Genomic DNA, 21,425 nt, shown 5'->3' with positions numbered 1-21,425 from the left:
TAGTGTGAGAGCTTTTAGGTCATCTAGTCTGCTGCATTGGTGGAACAATCTGTCTTAACGTTTAACAATCTTAAACGTTAGGATCTTTCTCTCCTTTGGTTCATGTTAACACAGAATATTTGAAAGAGACAGTGGAAAGACTGGAGAGAGGGTGAGGGACGGACAGAGGAAACATATGGGGAGAGAAAAAGAGTGAGTAGAAGAGAGACTGAGAGACAGGTTGGAAAGAGGGAGATGGAGAGACAGACAGAGAGCACCTGAATGGGAGTCAGATGTGTGTTCACAGAGAGGTGCACACAGAGACACATACGTCCCGGCGCAGACCCAGGCTGAAAGGGGTGCACCCCGGGACATGTACTCACGGATCAACGTGGAGAGTGAGAATGGAAAATAACCCAGTCTGAGTGTGTTAGAATAATCGTAAAGAATCGTAAAGAATAAACGTGAAGTTGGTGGCGGGGGCGGGGGTACAAAAGATGGCTTTGGAATTAACTGGAATTGTATGTAGTAACAGCAGTTTGCTGCCACGGCACCAGCTACAGAAGTTATAAACAGGGATGCTGATGTGGGCGCCTGGGTTTGGGGCTTGCCTGGTGGCGACTGCATGGAGCAAACCAGGGGGCCAAGCTCTGTATTTTGGTCTCATTGGCCCTAACGAATGGAGATAATCCCTGATTTTCAGGCAGTGGGTCAATAGTGACTAAAAAATAAAAGTAAGCCAATCTCATTTAAAATTAACAGGCATTATTTGTTGATTTTTCATCATTGCTTTGCAGACCTTAGTCACATTTAGCAATATGACTACCTAAAATTGAAATTAAAAGTTTGAGATTATGACCATGTCAAATATTTGTCTACAGATAGGAAACAGACCTGATGGAATCATCTTAAGATTAAGTTTGGGATTGTTAGCTGACCACAGTTGGCCTTCGAATCTAAGTTGACTTTCTACCACGGAGTTCCCCAAACTATCAAGGGATCACAGGATCCTTGAATCCTTTGGGCTCTACTCACTGATATTGTCGAGGCCGAAGTGAACAGCCCATCTTTTGGATGATTTGTTGGAACAGTGATCAATCTGGGGCTGGCAATGCAGAGAAAGGAGGTAGGAGGTAGGAAGTCTCTGATTTTGCAGGTTGTTTTTTTTTTAAATAAATGTATTTATTTTATTTTTGGCTGCCTTGGGTCTTCGTTGCTGCACGTGGGCTTTCTCTAGTTGAGGCGAGCAGAGGCTACTCTTCGTTGCGGTGCGCAGGCTTCTCATTGCGGTGGCTTCTCGTTGCAGAGCACAGGCTCTAGGCACGCGGGCTCAGTAGTTGTGGCGCACGGGCTTAGTTGCTCCACGGCATGTGGGATCTTCCCGGACCAGGGCTTGAACCCGTGTCCCCTGCATTGGCAGACGGATTCTTAACCACTGTGCCACCAGGGAAGCCCCAGGTTGTTTTTTGTTTTTTGTTTTTTCCTTTTGCGGTACGTGGTCCTCTCACTGCTGTGGCCTCTCCCGTTGTGGAGCACAGGCTCCGGACGTGCAGGCTCAGCAGCCATGGCTTACGGGCCCAGCCGCTCTGCGGCATGTGGGATCCTCCCGGACCGGGGCACGAACCCGTGTCCCCTGCATCGGCAGGCGGACTCTCAACCACTGCACCACCAGGGAAGCCCCCAAAGGTTGTCTTTTATGTTTCCTCGTCTATCCAAATTAGACCCAGCACAGTTTAGGCCTTGCTGCACTGTTCTGTTTTCCTTTTTTCTAAATTTCCAAACCATCAGTGATGGATTATGACTCCCACTTATCTTAGGCATTATTTTATCACACGGATCTTTTATAGCATTGGTGCTGTTTTAGAAGCTGAGATGAACAATGGTGTGACATCTGTGGAAAGGACAGAAAAAACTACATTATGTGGCACGGGAGAATATAGTCATCCCTTGGTATTCACTGGGAGTCGGTTCCAAAATCCATGGACGCTCAAGTCCCTTATATAAAATGGCATAGTATTTGCATGTAACCTACCACATCCTCCTGTATACTTCGTCTTCTCTAGATTACTTACAATACCTAATACTATGTTAAATTTTATATAAATAATTGTAAATATGCAATATAAATGTTATACAAGAAGTTGCCTGTGTGTGGCAAATTCAAGTTTTGCTTTTTGGAACTTTCTGGAATTTTTTTTCCAACTATTTTTGACCAAAGGTTGGTTGAACCCATGGGTGCAGACATGGAGGGCTGACTGCATTGTTAATTACACTAGGTTCCCAGCTGTTAGATTTATTTTCAGTTTTGACTAAAGGAATCCTATCATGCCTTTTACTTAGCTGAAACATGGACTGAAAGCAGTGTGACTGAGTATTTCTGTTATCACCTGATAGTCTGGCAATAGACTCTTAGAATGTTCTGTTAGTATTTTAATTTGACATGTGTCTTAGTAAGTATCATCAGCATAAAGAAGTGGTTCCAAACTGCTTCCTAAGCATTAGGTTGAAGTCAACCCTAGGAGTTCTGTCACATTTCCTAAAACTGCCTTTTCTTGCTGAAGTACCCCCGCCTCAGAGGCTGGTTTATCTTGTCATGATGGATCATCTTGTCATTGTAAGAGGTAGGAGGACCTCTGTCACCAGCAGGGAATGCCGAAGTTGTGAACGTCAGGACCCCTTAGGGAGCAGAGATTGGATGACGGAGGTTTAACACATTTAACTGTCTCCAGGTTTGACGTGTGTCTTCAGCACTGAGCCAGATGCTGGGGCACACTGTTTATCAGTACCCTAAAATTTTAATAGCATTGTTTATGGGGCTCCTATTTTGTGGCGCGAGTCCTGCTTATTGCTTTTTGTTGCATAACTGCTATTCTCACAGCACTCCTCCGGGTAAGGTGTTACTCACCTGCTTTATAGCTGAGGGAATGAAACCTGGAATAGGATGGCAGTTTGCCCGAGGCCATAGAGCTAGCAGATCTTATATATATCTTATCACATATCTTATCACATATCACATATATATATATCTTATCACGTCTAGATCTTCCACATTATAAAACGTGTTACTTTTAGTCCACCATTTGAGCTTCTCCTTGGGGAATGAATGATTCCTAGAACTCCAGGATTGTCAGCTTTCAGCTTTCAGCTTTCCGGATGTGGGTTTTAGAATTTATATTCTTGATGGTCTTCCATCCTTGTTGTTTTCTTTACTGGTACTTCTCACCTTCAGCTTAGAAGGATACTCTACTAGATCAGGGACTTGATCTGTTTTGTTCAATTCTGTATCTTCAGGATGTGGAACTCAGCAGTACCTGGTACCCAGAAGATGCTCAGTGATGGTTTGTTGAATGAGTGAAAAGTGTGGCAGGTTGGACTGGCCTTGACCACCCCCCAGTGGTGATATTCGTGGTATCTAATAGGATGCTCATTTACCCCTCCACAGTTAATTATGAAGGCATCTCTGAGACAGAAATAACATGTGATGCATTATGAAGGCATCTAAATACATGTTTTGTCTCACCATTAATTGACTATAGCCCTTTGAAAATGAAGAATGCATTCTTATGACCATGAGATAGTTTGTGTGGAGAACTGGAAAGGTAAAGACACAGACATGGTTACCACGCCAAAGTAGTCTTTTGGTATCAGCAGGACTGAACACAATACCTGGCGTAGAGTTCAGTTTAACCGAATTCAACTGTATAGCCTTGCCAGGGGGAAAAAAAAAGCAGTGTAAAATTTTTGACTCTTAGAGTCCATTGCTTTGTTTGAGAGCTTTTTTGTTTTGTTTTGTTTTTTAGATGTTGGGGGTAGGAGTTTATTAATTAATTATTTTTGCTGTGTTGGGCCTTCGTTTCTGTGCGAGGGCTTTCTCTAGATGTGGCAGGTGGGGGCCACTCTTCATCGGGGTGCGCGGGCCTCTCACTATCGCAGCCTCTCTTGTTGCGGAGCACAGGCTCCAGACGCGTAGGCTCAGTAGTTGTGGCTCACGGGCCTAGTTGCTCCGCGGCATGTGGGATCCTCCCAGACCAGGGCTCGAACCCGTGTACCCTGCATTAGCAGGCAGATTCTCAACCACTGCGCCACCAGGGAAGCCCTGAGTGCTTTTGTTTTAAGCATACTACTCTCTTTCTCGCAGGATTTGGTCAGAATCTTCTTTCCTCATTGTTCACTAGCTGGTCCTGTGCACTAGTGGTGACTAAATTGTAAGTCATCCTGTAGGCTGTGCTGACCTTCCTACAGAGCTGTTGGCCCCCATGTGTGTCACCACCCAGCTCATCTCGGGGTCTTTCAGGGATGGGGATTCACTCTTCAGTAAGGGCAGTGACGTCTGTTCATACGACACTGAAATGGCACACAGCCAAGTAAATATTTACTTATTTGTTTGTTTGTTTTTGACTGCGTTGGGTCTTCGTTGCTGCGTGCAGGCTTTCTCTAGTTGAGGAGAGCAGGGGCTTCTCTTGTTGCAGAGCGCGGGCTCTAGGCGCGCGGGCTTCAGTAGTTGTGGCTCGCGGGCTCTAGAGCACAGTCTCAGTAGTTTGTGGCGCACGGGCTTAGTTGCTCCGCGGCATGTGGGGTCTTCCCGGGCCAGGGCTCGAACACGTGTCCCCTGCACTGGCAGGTGGATTCCCAACTACTGTACCACCAGGGAAGTCCCAGCCAAGTAAATATTTAAAATTTATAAGTTACTCCTCTTCTGGGTGGGTTAGTACTCAGGTACTTCAGGAGCTCGATGGGGGCAGGTGGGAGCTGTGTGTGCTCTGGAAAGGCCCGTCTGGGGGAGAGCTGGGGCACTGGGAGTCTCCAGGAGGGACTTGGGGGGCGGAGGAGTACTTGACATGGTGGTGACTTCAAAATAGGTACTATACTGTCAGAACCGACTGTAGCAGAGTGCTTTATTTCATCCATAATCTCTAATTTTAAGCATAATAGCCTGTGAATTTCTTCTTTTTAATTCTTGCAATTCAGAAGCATCCCTGAGCCAACGGGGAGCGTCGCCTTCCTCGGAATGTGCTCCAGTTTAGCTTGTTGTGCCCGATCCCTGACTGCAGCGTGGGGACTTATTTCTTCATGGCTAAAGTAGCGGTTTGTCATGACTTCGGAGTGTAAGTTTGAGTGACACAGCAGGTTTATTTTGCTTGGCTTGTGAGAAGGCTGCCTTTTCCCATTTTTGTTCCCCCCAAAGTTGGAGTTCCCTTGCCAAAGCACACACTGTGAATAACTTTCTGTATTCTCTTCAAGGTCTGGGGCTGCTCCCTGTCTTAGGAAACACCTGGCAGTTCCTTGTACCTTTGTTTGGTGCCATTTTGCATATTTAAGTCAGGCTAGGTAATCGGCCTCTGTGGCTGGCCCTCCTTCACAGCAAGGGCGCCCCGAGCACTCTGTCTCTTCAGGCCTGGCCTGCACGAGCTTGGGAACTTGGCCTGTTGGCTTGCACCTGGGCGTAGGGTTTACTGTGCACGCCACAGTTATGGAATATGAATCTGCTTAGGATTGGAGAAAATGCACACCAACTTGCTATTAAATCCTTTTTTAAGTAATGTCCTGGCAGCTCATGAGATGTTGCCCCCTAACAAGTGTAAACATTTGGATGTGCTTTCACATAAAATTTAACTGATGATCTGTTTCCCTCAGCAACATTGCATTGCCCTGTGTCCAGAAACAAGTCCTTGATTTTTCTCTTTGTGGAAACTTCCTGGTTATCTCATCTAGGATCTAGATCCTAAAACTTAAATTCCAGGGAGAACTTGGAAGCCAGCTTTAGGGGCTTCTGGATTTCCTTCCGCATCAGCCTCTACCTCCCTCCTGTTCCAGGCTCCAGTCCTTTTGGGGCACTGGGGATCTGAGCAAGGTCTGGCCTAACAGGGACGGTGGGGAAACTCTGGACTTGCCGCTGGAGACCACAGCTCCCAACCCACGTTCTGTTATCACCCCGCTCGACACTTAGCTCTCTTGGCCTCACTCGCCTCATCTGTGACATCACGTCAAGCCCAGAGCTTGAAGGCTCCTCTGAACTCTTCCTGACTTGCTCTGTATCATTGAATGGGTAGAAATGATACCTGGCCTGTCACCCATTCAGGAAACCACCCGGGACATAAGCGAGCATTCTGGTCAGGCTCCTCACAGACTCATTTTTACCAGAAATTTCTGGCCTAACTTTATCTAGTACAAATGGAAGCAAGTTTGAAAAATTGTTTCCTCTGTCTTTCTCCTTCCATCAGAATCCCTTAATGCCTTCAGCTGTGAAACCACTATATATAACTTTAATACTTGTTACAGAAGAAGGACCAGATAATAAAGATAGCGTTTGCGATTCAGGTGTCGCTTTCCTCAAGCCCCCAGCGGGAGGTGGGCAGCTGTAGTGCAACGAGCCATCGGCTGATGTAGGAAGAGGCCTCACCTCAGAGGTCTGCCGAGGGGTCTCTGTGACAGGTGTTGCCTCCTGGATACATGTGGCCATCCTTGTTTTTTCTTTCCTTTTATCTTTGACTGGATTAGCTATTAAACTAAGGATAGATACCATCTGGTTTTATTGGTGTTGATTAGATTTCTTTGCAAATTTACTGAAGTAATGGAACTCAAAATAGTTTTCATTCTGATGTTGGAAGCTGATTTGAAGACCATTCTGACTTTCCGGTTTTTTTTTTGTTTTTTTAATTTATTTATTCATTTATTTATTTATTTTTGGCTGTGTTGGGTCTTTGTTGCTGCGCATGGGCATTTCTCTAGTTGCGGTGAGCAGGGGCTACTCTTTGTTGCGGTGCGCGGTCTTCTCATTGCGGTGGCTTCTCTTGTTGCAGAGCACGGGCTCTAGGCACATGGGCTTCAGTAGTTGCGGCACGTGGGCTCAGCAGTTGTGGCTCGTGGGCTCTAGAGCGCAGGTTTAGTAGTTGTGGCACAGGGGCTTAGTTGCTCTGCAGCATGTGGGATCTTCCCAGACCAGGGCGTGAACCTGTGTCCCCTGCATTGGCAGGCGGATTCTTAACCACTGCGCCACCAGGGAAGTCCCTCCATTATTTTTGATCTTCTCTCTTCCCTCCTCTAACTTTATTCTTTTGTTTTGCTTAGCCATTCTTTCCCTGTGGAATCTTTTTGTTTTTGTTTTAATTGGAAGAACTCTTCTGTGATCGATTCTAATTGTTTATACTGGACTGACAAGCCTGTAGCCCTTGGAGACTGTTCTAAGGCAGGATTACAGAGCCACTTGCCAGTGGGGGAAGAAGGGGTACGAAGTGAGGCAGAGGGTGAGGACTGGGCGCTTGGGGGCGCTGGGGTCTCAGGTCCTGTCAGTTGTGACTGCTGTGGTGGGGCCTGGTGTTGCCAATGATCTGATTTCTCAAGAGAAGCTGGAAACACAGACCTTCTTTTTTCCTTTGTGGTCTGTGTTTGAAATGTAAAAATCATTATCTATTGGCTCAAATTTTTTACAAAGGAAAGAAAATGAATGAGTCAAACAAAACTTACATCCATGGCCCAGGTTATGCCCACAGATGGCCAACTTGAGCTTTTGCTCTAAAGGATTAAGTTTTCAGAAAAGGACAGTCTTGATTAAGCAGAGTGTGTAGATGCTGATTTGGCTGAGGTATTCTGTTTTAGTCACTTTAACAAGGAAATATCACTCGCTTAACTGGGGGTTTAGATGAGTCAGTTGTAGCACATAACTCTCCTTAATTACGTGTTAGGACTTTGTCCTGCTATTCTGTAGTATCCTGGGTGCAGAGCAGACTTTTAAAAAGAAAATGGAGTTTTCGGCTAATAGATCTCCAGCCAAGTGTCTAATTTTTTGTATGACTTTCTCAAGTTTCTAAATAGCAGTGTTCTCAGTTGAACCTAGAAGAATCTGTTAGCACAGTAACTGTTGGTTTTTTCCAGAATCCTTGAATGTATTAGTAATTTAAGATTGAAAATCTTGACTCCCTTTAGTTATCAGATGGATATTCATATATTTTCTTTTTCTTTCTTTAAAGATTTGAACATGGAATTCAATCCTTCAGACCATCCTCGGGCCAGCACAATATTCCTCAGTAAATCTCAGACGGACGGTAGGTTACTGATATATTTATGCTTCTTTCTTTTTTTTTTTTTAAAGAAGACTTACGTTGGCAACTAGCCTATCTTGATTTCCCAGGATAAAAATAGAATCCCCTTTAGTGACCCCTAAGGATATTGTTTGGTGGTGGTTTCCTTGGGGTTTCTTTATTTTATAGTATGCTTTTAGAATTTACTGTTTGAAGCAACTGTCCTCATTTTGCCAATCAGCTGGATTGGTTCTAAGTAGTTTCTACCCCGAGAATCAGAAATTTTCCTTTAAAAATTGATCTTTGCATAAATTCTCTAAAGATCAGAAGAATTAGTATGTAAAAGAAGGTATAATATAACCCTAAATTAAAGCGCCATTGTCTCTGTTGTGTCATTTGAGAACCGAATTGAGCCTGTACACTAGGGGTAGATGTTTTCTTTCTGTCAGACTCCTGCTAACCAGTTTGTTCTGTGGCATGGAATTTCTCCTGGGGGATTTTCCACTCTTTTCAGCCCTTGGCTAATCTCACTGTAAAGGAGAGAGAAAACACACAGTATGGTGAACACAGTCTCTCGGTTGGATTCCTGTAGAAAAGAGTAGCGGAAGGGGACTTCCCTGGTGGCGCAGTGGTTAAGAATCCGCTTGCCAGTGCAGGGGACACGGGTTCGATCCCTGGTCCGGGAAGATCCCACATGCCATGGAGCAACTAAGCCCGTGCACCACAACTGCTGAGCCCGTGCGCTTAGAGCCCATGCTGTGCAACAAGAGAAGCCACCGCAAGGAGAAACCTGAGCACCACAACTAGAGAAAGACTTTGCACAGCAATGAAGACCCAACGCAGCCAAAAATAAATAAATTTTAAAAAAGAAAAAAAAAGAGTAGTGGGAGGAATTTGTTAAATGATGATACAGTGATGAAGATGTTATATTACAGTGCTGGAGCCCTAGTGATTCTAGCCCTGACTCTTTCGGCAAATTGCTCAGCTCTAATTTTGACGGAGTCCTAAACTGACTAAAAAATAAACATATTTAAGACAGTAAGTTCATTTATAAGAACTGATAACTCCTCAGTTATGGTTAGGTGACAACTTTGATGTAGTATAATGCTGATATAATATTGGCGCTCTTTAATTAAGCAGGCCACTGACTTGATTTGAGAGAATTTGGTGCATTTATTAAAAAAACAGTGTTTCCAAGAGTGAGAATAAGTCATCGTAGGTATCAAATACTTGTGAAATAAGTTTAGAACGTATTGGGTAAAAACAAAACAAGACATTTTTTTCTTCACCTGGTGAAGTGGGAGCCCATTGGGAGGGGTAGGTATTGCCAGGCAGGAAAGTGGCGATGGGGTGAGGGTTTGGGACAATGAAAAATGGGAATCAGAAGCAATTTTTTGCGCTGAATGTAGTGCTGTGAAAACAAGTTACACGACTGGCATATTTTCATATTTGGTTCTTGCTTCCTGTGAATTTAGGGTACAGACCAACATCAGTCAGAAATTTTTCTACCTACATTTGTGTGGAATGGCATTAGAGCCTCTAAATAGATGACACATATCTTGGTTGCCACCGGGAGAGGGATGGCAGGATTCTCTGACCTAACAGCGTCCCCAGGTGTAGCTTCCCCTTCACCTCTGCTCCACCTCTCGTTCCTTTCCTCTCCTGTCTGGATCATCAGGGTATCAGTGACTCTGATCCTTCTGTTTTTTGCTTCAGTTTCTCAAGTGCTGGCTCTTTCCTTTCAGTGTAAACCTACTTGGGTCTCACAGGTTAAAAACAAGAAAAGGAAAAATAACTGACACCGTCTCCCACCTGCCGAGTGAAAGCCCTGCTGCTGCCTCCTCCTTCCCTTTCCCTTTGCTTTCCCACTGGCCGCCTCCTCCCTCCCCCCATTCTGTGGCGTGGCCGCTGAGGCTGCTGAGGACACGGCCTCCGGTGGCTTCTGCTCCCGTGCGGCACTTGCTCACACAGGCCGTATTGCTGAGGACAAGTCCAACTAATGAACACTTGCCTTATAGATGATGAAAAGAAATAGGTTTTTTTAAAATAGGTAAATTTGGTAACTTTAAAGACTTCATTCTTTGGTGAGTTGATCACAGAGAATTGGCTATTTGGAAATGGGTCCTGAGAAACCCCCTGTTTCTTTAAGGTGCTTCTCAGACATCTTAATCAGCTTCTCCATTTATCCCTCTGATGTTAGTGTTTTCTAGGGTTATGTGCTTTTACCCTCTTATCTTTTTGGCCTGCGTACAGCTCCTTGCGGCTTCCGTGTCAACTAGAATGTCCAGCCAGATACTGCTCTGCAGTATTCAAACTCCGTCTGTCCAACTGGCTGCTGGACATCTTTTACACTGAAGGCTATTGGTTCCTCTAACTCAGTGTGTCCCAAACAGAACTTAGTAACTGGGGTTCACCTCCTGCCTTTCCCTCTCCCCAGACCAGAGAAGGCCCTTCCCTCTTCTGGTGCTTGCCTGCTGGCTGTGGTGCTGGAGCCGACCATGCTCGTTTCTTCCAGCTCCAGGATCAGTGACAGCAGGCCAGGAGTTCAAAACAGCCATGATGTCAGTGTTTACAGCATGGAAATTGGCAAATGCTACAAGTCAGGGCATTCTTCTTCTTCTTCTTTTATTTAAAAGGCATCTGTTAAACATTTATCAGCCACCATTGCATCCAGGTTAATCGAAAGTGTATCAGTTTTTACCTCTTCAGTGTCACCTTAATCTGACTACTCTTTCCCATGCCTGTTGCTGCCACCTCCGTCCATAATTTCTCACTTAGATTCCTGCCGCAGCCTGTGGCCTGGCCTTTGACCTTTTCCCTTCCCAGTCCTGTGTCTACGCTGCTGCTAGGTGAAGAGACTTTCTGTAAATCAGATCTGATTATGTCACTTCCTTGTTAAAATTTTTTTGTGGTTCCCCAGTTGCCTTGATGTTAAACTCCAAACGGCTTAGCGTGATATACAGGCTGTTGGAGGTCCGTCCTCCGCCGTCGTTTCCAGTCTGTTTCCTTTTGCACTGTGTCCGCCACGCTGGATCGCTTGCGGCACCCCAGGGTGCCACTCGCCCCCTGCTCCTTTGCGTTTAGCTGGGTTTTCCCTTCTGTCTTCCACACAGCTCATCTCTTCAGTCTTCAAGGCTCATTTCTGCTATCACTTCCTCCTTGAAGGTGTTCTTGACCCCTCAGGCTAGATTAAGTGGTCCTGAGGGTACCCTGTGAATATTTCTTCATATCTGAACCATATTGTGGTATTTAAAACTATTTCCTCATGTGTATCACCAACGAGCTCCTGGAGGGAACGGAACGTGTGATATTGGATCTCAGTATCCCTTTGCCTTGCTCTGCCTGATACAGAGGATGTGTTCACCCTAGGTGGTTGAAAGGAGGGACAGGAGACATTCTTGATTTGATTGTGATCTGTCTTCACTTGGGTAAACTTCCATTGCCATTGCAGCACTCCCTCCACTTCCGGGAGTGCTAGAGCAGTTAAAACCTGTGGGTTCCATGTGCTCCAGTTGTGCCCCCCTGACCCCAACCTTGGAAGAAGTGTTGTAATGTGAGCTTATAAGCACACATTTTCATTTGAATCTGGTGATGTCTTCTTGAGGTCGATGTGCTCCTTTGCAGTTCAGGATAGGCTTCTGGGTGGGAGACCATGGATGGGGCCATGGCAGTTATGCTGGGGCAGCTCCGCCCGGACCACGGCCTTCACAGCTCTCTGCTCTGAAGACCCTCGTCCTCCTTCCTTCCTTCCTCAGCACTTGGCCTGGCAGCCAGGCTCTGCCTGCCACGCTCCCTGCCACCAGCTGTTCCGTGATTCTGCTTTAGATGTGCCTGCATTAAGTCATTAGGAGCTTCCTGGCTGTTAAGTTCCTTTTCCCTCTGAATAGCAAAGAGATTTAGGCTGGGCTGACTGTGATCACGGAAGGCGTTCCTGATCAGACCTCCCCAGCTGGCTGAAGTTAGGGAGGTCCTGTCCCAAGCCCAACGGACTGCTCTCTCGGTCATTTCCTCACACATATGAGATGTCAGTGTGGACTTCCTTTGTATGAGAACCACTCAACAAAGAAAGGACCAAGGGCTCCTTGTAGTGGGAGAGGAGGTGCCTGTGAGAGATTAGTCTGCTCAGCCTGGCCTTTTCGTGTTCTCATTTCTGCTTGTGGGGGAGAATTGCAGTTGATTTTGTCTTTTCCTTTTCTATTCCATTTTAATTTGCTGTTTTCAAAGACACGAGAGCCTACTCTTTTAAGTATTAGGAGAAAACAGTCAAAGTGTATTTTTTTATTTTAATTAGTTTGGTTTTTAGAAAAGTTCTTTGCTTTAAGAAAGAAGTTGGACAAAAATAAAAACCTGTGTGTGTGTGTGTGTGTGTGTGTGTGAATGTGAATGTGTGATCTGTGTGTTTTTCAGGAGTTCCTTGAAATATTTAAAGGAATAAAAGCAACTTGTCCCTTGAATGACTTGAAGCCAAAGTAGAAAGACTAAAATTCAGAAATTAAAATACGAGCTCTGGTTTTCTTTGCACAATCATTCAGAAACACTGACACTGAGAAGCGTTTTGTGGCCTTCCTCTCTTTGGGGTCCTGCTTTTGTTCCTGGCAGTGTTGAACTCCTGCATGATGAGAGGACCAGCCTTTTAGTTCTCCTGTAGTCAGACATTTGCAGGCAGCCAAACCCTGTGCCTGTGAGTGTCCCTGTTCTCTTTATCATGGTCCTGGGTGCCCTGTTTAGGGTGCCTGTCTCTCTAGTTCCCCGTCAGTCACTCTGTGTGTCTCCCCACAGCTTCCCAGGTTCCACAGGGGATGCTTTTGCAGTGAGATATTGAAGAATCTGTAGGAGCCTAAAGCTCTTATGCTGCTGATTTTCATGCTATAAACCATGGAAAATAACTTTTAAAAACTATGAACTCCTTTAAACATTTTTATGTTGACCATACCAATTTTTCATGCTATCAAAGGATGTAATTTCTGATGTAAACATTGGTATTTTAAAATAAAACTGTCCCTCTTTTAAAAAATGTTTCAAATAATATCTTAATACCATGGTGATTTGATAATCCACCATCAGCAGTCATTTAAAAATGTATGAACACGCTCTTCTTTAACAGTTGGAAATTTCATATCATTCCGTTCATCTTGAACTTGTATTTCCGTGCCATTTTCTTCATAGAATTTTATCCTAATGTAATATATTCGATTTCTAAAACTCACTTGTCACACTGTCGTACTTCTATGAAAATATGGATCTCACTTGAATTTAATTTTTATTTCTCATAATTATAAGTCTCTCAGTGTTACAAATAAATTCTGGATTGTGGTATCATTATTGTTAGTTCCCAGTTGATCAAAACAATACAAGCATTAAAATGTTAATGAATAACTATTAAACAGAAAAGTGAAATAATTTTTGGAAAACCATTTCTTACTGAGATGTTTCTGTGTATGACTATTACATGTAGCTGGAACGAGGTGCTAGTCATCAGAACTTCTTGTTTTTATGGATGTGTAAGTGCTGAAGAGTTTTGTTTATACACATCAATAGGTGGGGATGGAAGGAGTTTTGTTAATCACTAAATTCTTTCTACTCTATTTGGTTTATATGTCAAAAAACTCCAAGGGATTTATCATCCAAAATAATTCCTGATAGCTGCAGTTCAGTCTTCAGTTTTGTTGACAGTAAGGAATTGGAGTCCACTTATTTGCCAAAGAGTTTCTCACCTGGTTGTAGGAGCTCCGCACTTTCAAGTTTCTGGGAAGTACACCTGAAAGGCTTTACCAGCCATGTGAATGACTGTCACTTGTATCCACTGCTCTTGTCATCTGGAGGCGCCTGGTCTAACCCAATGCGCTCGGGAGCCTGGGGAAGCACCAGCGTTCATGCGCCCTCTAGAGCAGCCTCATCTCCTTGCCAGGCACGGACAGGGAATCGAATCCAGGTTGAATGAAAGAGCCCCACCTGCCCTTTTCCTCGAACACTCGCAACTAGTGTTCCTAGCTTCCCTTTTGATTTAAATATATCTCTGTCCTCTCCAGTGACCTGCTCATTACCTGTGTTGATTGATTAGTATATATTCTCAAAAGTAAGTCTTCAGGAAAGAAAATGCAAAACTCAATGTTACTACATTGTCAAAAAGCTCCTCTGGGTTCCCTGTCCCCCTTCTACATCTTTGGGGCTGAGGGGCCCCCATTTTGAGAAACACTGGGATCTGGGGCACGGAAGGCTGGGTGCAGACCACACCTCGCACACAGAGCGTGAGAACAGCATTTCAGAAGGGGCGGTGTTTTTGTTGTGAGTTGGATCAGCCTCCCTGAGGGGGCAGGATGCTCTGGGCGGCCTCCACAGAAGCCGGTTTTCCTCCCCTGCACCAGCACGGAGAGTAATTGGATTCCATGACCAATAATGCTTCCGACATACACTGTCCTGTATTTTAATGCTGTTATGGGTATTGTTGTTATCATATTTCACCCAAATAGTATGGACGTTTATGGGTCTGGTTGGGTTAGAAATAAATAGTCCTGTTATCTGTTGATCATCTTAAATTAGTGGATGCATGCAAGTTTTATGAGATTTACTAGTTGCTACTTTATTTAGTTCTTAGAAAGCTGTTACCCCTCAGTTAACTATGGCTGCAGTGATTTTGTTGGGTGCCATGTTGTCAGTGGGTTTAGGTTTTGCTCTGTTAGCTAGCCGAGGTCAGATCTGCATTTGTGCAGGTTGCATTTCTTATGTAGTAAGTTGAGCATCTGGGCACGTTGGTTGGTGGAAGGATGGGACCTTGACGCAGAGGCCCGTCCTCAACAGCCTGCAAGGGTTTGGCACGCAGGCGAGTAACATTTCTGTTGCATCTTTTGTTTTCACAGTGAGAGAAAAACGCAAGAGTCTCTTCATTAACCATGTAAGTGGAGCTGTTTCCCTGTGTTCTTCATAATGACTGTCCAGCGCAGAGAGCTGTCATACTGTGTCTGTGATGGGGAAATGGTCCGTGAATCTTGTTCGCACATGGAAGAATGTGAAGAACGCTGCAGTGCACTCGTGCTCTGTGGGGTCTGTGACTGGACGAGCACGGCTTGGCATTTCTCCCCGGGGCCAGTGTTTGTCCGGAAGCCCCAGACAGCTGCCGATCCTGGGAAGATGTGTGTGGACGATACGGCAGCAGACCCCACTCAGGTCCACGGGAGCACTTCTTTTACATTTCTAATCCTTCCCTCCTACCCGCTCCCCCAGGAGACTTGCTTGCTCTCCTAACTCAGTCCCATTTGAATAAGCGTACAGCTGTTTTCCATGAGGCTGTCTACCTCCACACACTCTTTCCTCTCCCTCATTGTTTATAGGTCCAGTGGAGTCTGCACGTTCTTTCGACGCTCTAAGAAAGGATAAATTTGACAACACTTTAATTTTAAAAAAATCCAGCTCTAGTCTTTTGGCCATTTTGAGCAGCATCTCCCTGACCTGCTGGCTAGGCATCAAAGATACTTGATCTTTCTTCCTTGAGCAGCGGGTGCAGCCAGCCTCCTTCCACCCCTGCCCCATGGCGACCCCAACCTGCACCCCCAGGACTGTGGCGCCCAGCCACCAGGAGAGTTAGAGCCACAACCTCCTTGCCCTGTAAACTTTGCCCCTTGATGAAGTAGGCGTGTTACCAAATAAGCATGCTATCGATTCTCATATCGAGAACAAGATTGAAGTATTTGACTTCTCAGGGCGGTTTTCTCAGGATTTCTAGACTGCCTGCATTTAAGTATTTGTAGAACTTGAAGTACTTGGCCCTGAAGCTTTGTGCTAAACAGACTTAAAGCCATAATATTGTCTTTTCTGCCCTTTGAAAATCTGGACAAAATGCAGTTGGAAAGAAATTCATAGCCAGGCCCTTGCACTCAAGGGCCTCCACACTCGGCCCGTGGGAGACTGGTGATGCCTTCTTGGGCAATGTCAGTATATATGTGCGTGAACCGTGTTCTAAGGGTCAAAGAGAAGGTCTGTAGTTTTTATCAGATTCTTAAAGCAGTGGCCTCTTCCCTGGCCCTCTCAAGTTTTGAAGAATCAGTGTAAAACATCTGTGAAATTACAAGCTATGTCTTAAGGAAAATACGCTGAACATTACCGTGCCCTTTTTTATTTTTTGAAAGCTATATAAACCTGGACATAGAGCGTTGAGAGATTTGAAGAACTCCTTCCGTAAACCCTCACCCCCATTTCTTCGCCTGCTGGGTGCACTGGAACATTTCCCCCCTCATTAGCAGGTCAGCCGAGGAGCCTGCAGACAAGAGGAAGGGTGGGGCGGAGACCGCCTCCACTGGTCACTGCAGCCCCTTTAAAGTGGGCTGGAGGGAGAGGCAGTTCTGAGGGTGGCTCGTGGGCAGAGCTGCGCCCTCCTCGTGCCAGTCTGCACATCTGTCTCACATGCTGTTGCTGACCTCACGCTTTGCGGTGTGCACAGTCCCAGTGACCTGCCCCATGCTGTGCATCCTGACTCAGAGTGTCCTCTTTCCCCTCACCTCCCGACACAAAAAGCAGAAGCACACAGTTGTTGGAATGTGCTCAGGTGTGCTTATTCCTATAAAAGAAATTTCTGTGCTGCCTTATGTAGCAGATGACCAGGGTAGCAGCATGACCCTGCAGACCACATTGCAGAGTAGCATTTCAGCTCTGCCCACGACAGGAGGAGCCATTGGAATGTGCCGTTGCAACCAACTGAAATAGAATTTGAGTGAAATTACCTGCAGCTTCAATTAGGCTAATAAACCAGCTGTGCTTTTTAGGTTTGGGGACACTTGGGTGTCATAAGTTAGAGCAGTAGAGAAAAGATAAGTAGCAATAATAATAATCAGTACAGTCTATTGAGTGTTTTACCACGTTTGTGCCAGGCTCTGTTGTAATTGGTTTAGTGTACTCGATAACCACACCTGGGAGGTACTATTTATCACTCCCATTTTCCAGATGAGGAAAGTGAGGCACAAAGAATCAGCCAGATGAGCGGTGGAGCCAGCACTGAGGCCCAGGGGACTGGCTTCAGAGCTGCCCTCCCAGCTCTCCTCCTCTGTGCTTCTCAGATGGTCCCACCAAGCCCCACCTGGACAGAAGTTGTTTAACTTATTTATCTGAAGTCAGAGGGAACACTCTTTTCTGAATTTGGGCCCAACTAAAATTTGTAACTTAATTTGTTGTTGAACTCTGGAATGACCGTTATACTTTTTGCCCTTATTTATAAAACCTTCTTGGTTTTTATTTGCTTTATCGTGAGGGACGTTGTTTCTTTAATTTCTCCTTTAAGTGTCTGAATAACCTGCTTAGTACATGTTGCTAAGATAATCTACAAAGAGGCTGCTATTTGCTAAAAAGCAGTGGCCATAGGTAAGCCATGTAAGGAGAGGTGAGGGAAGATGATCACAACAGGGAAATAACTTCCACCAGGTGGAGAGAAGCAAGGGTTTTCTTACTCCAGAAACACGTTAGCCAGCAGCACATGTTAGCAAGTGAAAGAGGCTGACTTTGGGAACAGTCGCCAGGGAGAGGGCAGTAGAGAAGGAACCCCTGGCTGGAAAAGAGGGGGCCTTTCCCTGGCTGTGAATTTGCCGAGAGAGACTTAAAAAGTAAAAGGAGGCTGCTTCTAAAAGAATTATTATAGATTTTAAAGCTTGAAACCATTTGAGGATAAACCCCTTGGGGGACTTTTAACAGTAAGCTGAGCTAGGGCAAATTATAAAGATTAATATTCTAATCAGCACCTGTGTTTTAGATGTAATTAGATCAACAGTTATAGGAAAATTTAATACATTACAATAGAGATGCTTAGGTATTTTAGAAAGGCTTGTGTAAAGGGCTTTATTTAAAGTTTGTAGTTTATTTAAAATTTGCTGACGTTTTGGTTAGCTAATTAATGAATCTTTTAACTAAAATGTGAAAGTCTCTGATTATAAATTGTGGGTGGCATTGTAGGTGGCTGGGAGTCCGGAATCAACCCCCCGGAAACTTAGGGGAAACTCATGCCTTTTGCTTTGGCCTAATTTTTCTGTAACATCCTCCTCCCCTCGACGACAGCATGCCTAAAGTGAATTGATCATTCTAAGTTAAAGGGAAAAAAAAAAAGATATTAAAACAGAATGAATCAGGAGTTGAATGGCCAGCCTCCCTTACCCTCAGCAAAACAATCACAGTATTTGTCTTAATATTGAGACAGGTGATAGCTGTAAAAACTTTGTGAAGGAATAAAGTAACTAGAGAGTGTTATTTATCAGTTAAGCAAGAGTCACATTGTTAGCTGGACTTGGAGCCAAAAGAATTTTGTTCAAGCCCTAGATCTACCACCTGATAAATGGGGGGCCTTGAAAAAGCCTTGACGTCTTACTTCTCCGATCTCGTAGAATGACTCCTGTCTACCTGTTCACGTGGTAGACTGAACGGGAAGGTGATCTGCAAACTGATTTTAGCAACAGCTGACTATGTTGATGTTATTATTGTTATTGCTCATTGGATTTATAGGTAGATTTTGTATACTTTTCCAAGTTCAATAGCAAAACTGATGAAAGTCTTTCCAGTGTTTTAAGTATGGATATAGTTTTTTCATGAGTATTAAGCCATAGAAGTCAAGGAATGAAGTGAGTGTGATCCAGGAACTGAAATTTTAAATACTCTAAACCTTGCTTTTGCCTCTTTGGGAGATTTGCTCTTTTTTTTTTTTTTTTTAATTTATTTTTGACTGCGTTGGGTCTTCGTTGCTGCACGCGGGCTTTCTCTAGTTGTGGTGAGCAGGGGCTACTCTTCCTTGCGGTGTGTGGGCTTCTCATTGTGGTGGCTTCTCTTGTTGTGGAGCACGGGCTCTAGGCATGCAGGCTTCAGTAGTTGTGGCTCGTGGGCTCAGTAGTTGTGGCACACAGGCTCAGTAGTTGTGGCACACGGGCTTAGTTGCTCCGCGGCATGTCGGATCTTTCCGGACCAGGGCTCTAACCCGTGTCGCCTGCATTGGCAGACAGATTCTTAACCACTGCACCGCCAGGGAAGTCCCGGGAAACCTTATTAAATAAGAAGTAAATGTTAAAAGTATCGAACAGGGCATTTGGTCTCTGATGGGCTTTAAAGCTCCCTTCATGTTCATAAACCATGGATACTGAGGGCTTCGTTGGGGGTGGGCACATGAGGCAGGCAGTGTTGTTATCCTTAAGGAATTATCTTTTTTGGTTGCTGAAAATGACACTTAGATTGTCAGCATAACACCAGGCAAGTGGAGACTTGTTTGGATGATTTTATTATTTTTTTTCTAACATGCTTTGAGCTAGAATTATCCAGATTGATGTCTACTAATCATATTGCCCACATAATTGCCAAAAATCGACTTACTATTCAATTAGATGTCATCCGAGTGTAATTTAAATTCTTTAAATTCTTTGTTCTTTAACAGTATATTTCAGAAGTAGATCTTAGTTCTGAAGTTTTCCAAAGAGCTCAAAATTTATGTAGCTGTGAAAAAACCAGGCATGAGACTGCACAGGCACCCTACCTGAAGCTTATACATTGGTAGTATTTTCAAAAGCATCGGATAACTTTCACTTATTTTTATCTTCACCTCCTGAAATTCAAGATTCGGAGATTCTAAATGAACATTGGCTGCATTTTCCATGGTCCCCAAATCGACTGTATCCCAAGAATAGAAAAAATGGGTGCAGTGGACTCTTGTCTTGATCCTGGTGCCTCAATCCAGGATGCCGCCTTCAGCAAGGGCTTTCATTGGTGTGATGAGCGCATACTTCTTGTTTCTCAGTGATTTTACGGACTCTGCAGCACACGCTTTGATGCTCGATTGCGAGAGTGTACCGTTCTGATGGAGGCTGGGGGCCAGGAGTGGTGGTGGTGACTTTTCTTTGTGGAAGAACATGGAATTTCATTGTAGGAAGGAAGTGGGTTTGTACTGTTCTTGCTGCTAGTGTTAACATTTCTCACCAAGACACTTTTCCTCTATAGGCTGGTCTCAAGGTGAAGGGGATGATGTTCCTTGGAAGAATTTTGAGCCCTATTTAATTGTCCTTGTCTTGTTGCCGTTGTTTTTTAGCATCCTCCAGGACAAATAGGAAGGAAATACAGCTCCTGCTCGACTATTTTCCTAGATGATAGCACAGTCAGTCAACCAAACCTCAAGTATACAATTAAATGGTGGGTATACACATTTTTCCTTAACTGAATGTCTTTTCTTTTCCTTAACTGAATGTCTTTTCTTTTCCTTAACCTGATGGCTAACTGGTTGGTTGTGGGGTCTGGGAGTGGTAAGATTGGGCAGGGGGAGGCCATATTCAAGAAGTCTTTTTAAAAAGTGATTTTGGGAGTTAAAATGTGGGGTGTTCAAAATATTTGTCTATATTACCATTTACATAAAAAGGCCAAATTTTTCAGTGATTTTAAATGTAGGTTAGAGCATATTTTTGAGTTTTGTGCATACTTTCTACCTTCCCACCTCCTAGTGAAGCCATCCTGGCGTAAGTCTGCTAGTATTTTACCTTCAAGATGTAATGGGTCCCACTTTGACGTGGGGTTGCAGTAGAAAGCAGGCTTGGCACCGTGGAAGTGTATTTGCCTGGAGCGTGGAGAGTGGGGTTCTGACCTTGGCTGTCTCCCCAGCAGGGAGGGTGGGCTGAGCCCCCTCGCTCTGGTCTCTTACTGTAAAATGGGGCTTAAGGGAGGAAAGGGGGGGCAGTCTTCGGATAAAATCTTTTCCCTTTGTGGTTTCAGTTCTCTTATTTTCAAGGGGGAGGTGGGAGGGATGGAATGCTGGTTTTTCCAGAAATGTTCCCACTAGCATTGTGGTAGGAAGCCTTGATAAAGGTGCTGGGGTCTGTGGCCTATGGCTCAGCTATGAAAAACCTGGGATATTTTGCCTCTGCACTCATTTAAGAAGAGTCCACATTTAACAGCAGTCCACGTTAGCATGTGCGGTGAGTGTTTGTGTTTGTAAATAAGAAGGCTTCTTGTGTTCCAGTGGGCCAGGCATCCAGGCCTCAGAGCCCTGTTCTGCGTGTGCCCACACATGGCAGTCAGGCCTGCCAAGCAGTGGGGACGGTGCCCCCTCCAGGCGGAAGGTGGGAGGTGGGCCCGCCTAGAGCGAGGCCGCCTTCTCCCCTATGGGTTGCTTGTTTCTAAGATCTAAACGGGAACGTAGCTTCTTCCCTCCTTCCGTTGGTGGTTGAGGGACCAGCGGGCATCACCCCACAGTGGGCGCTCACGGCTGGGAGCCCGCATGTGCCCTCGCTCCACCGCCCTGCCCTTGGCCGAGCTGCCCTACCCTGGGGCTGGGCTCTGTGCCGGGGTCTGGGAGGTGCTGGGGCAGGAAGCAGGAGCCTGGAGACCTGGCACCTGGCACCTGCTTGAGCCCTAGAGCCCCGCCTCCCTGGGGCCTGGGACCCTCCCTCCAGGACTGGCGGGAGCTGTGGGTTTCCAGGGGCTCAG

General features: G+C 45.1%; 1 protein-coding gene across 1 annotated transcript in view; it reads left to right on the top strand.

The window, feature by feature from the left end:
* The window catches only part of CCNY (cyclin Y), a 126,220-nt gene that overhangs the window by 86,549 nt on the left and 18,246 nt on the right, over nucleotides 1-21,425 (top strand). The window contains exons 2-4 of the mRNA XM_060160720.1: nucleotides 7,947-8,021; nucleotides 14,855-14,889; nucleotides 20,038-20,138. Of these exons, the coding sequence (XP_060016703.1) occupies nucleotides 7,947-8,021; nucleotides 14,855-14,889; nucleotides 20,038-20,138 (211 nt within the window). The remainder of the gene's footprint in view (nucleotides 1-7,946; nucleotides 8,022-14,854; nucleotides 14,890-20,037; nucleotides 20,139-21,425) is intronic.

This window comes from Lagenorhynchus albirostris, chromosome 1, assembly GCF_949774975.1.
Source record: "Lagenorhynchus albirostris chromosome 1, mLagAlb1.1, whole genome shotgun sequence".
NCBI classification, from domain to species: Eukaryota; Metazoa; Chordata; class Mammalia; order Artiodactyla; family Delphinidae; genus Lagenorhynchus; species Lagenorhynchus albirostris.
Note: the sequence above shows the minus strand (reverse complement) of the source record. Positions and strands in the feature narration are given on the sequence as shown.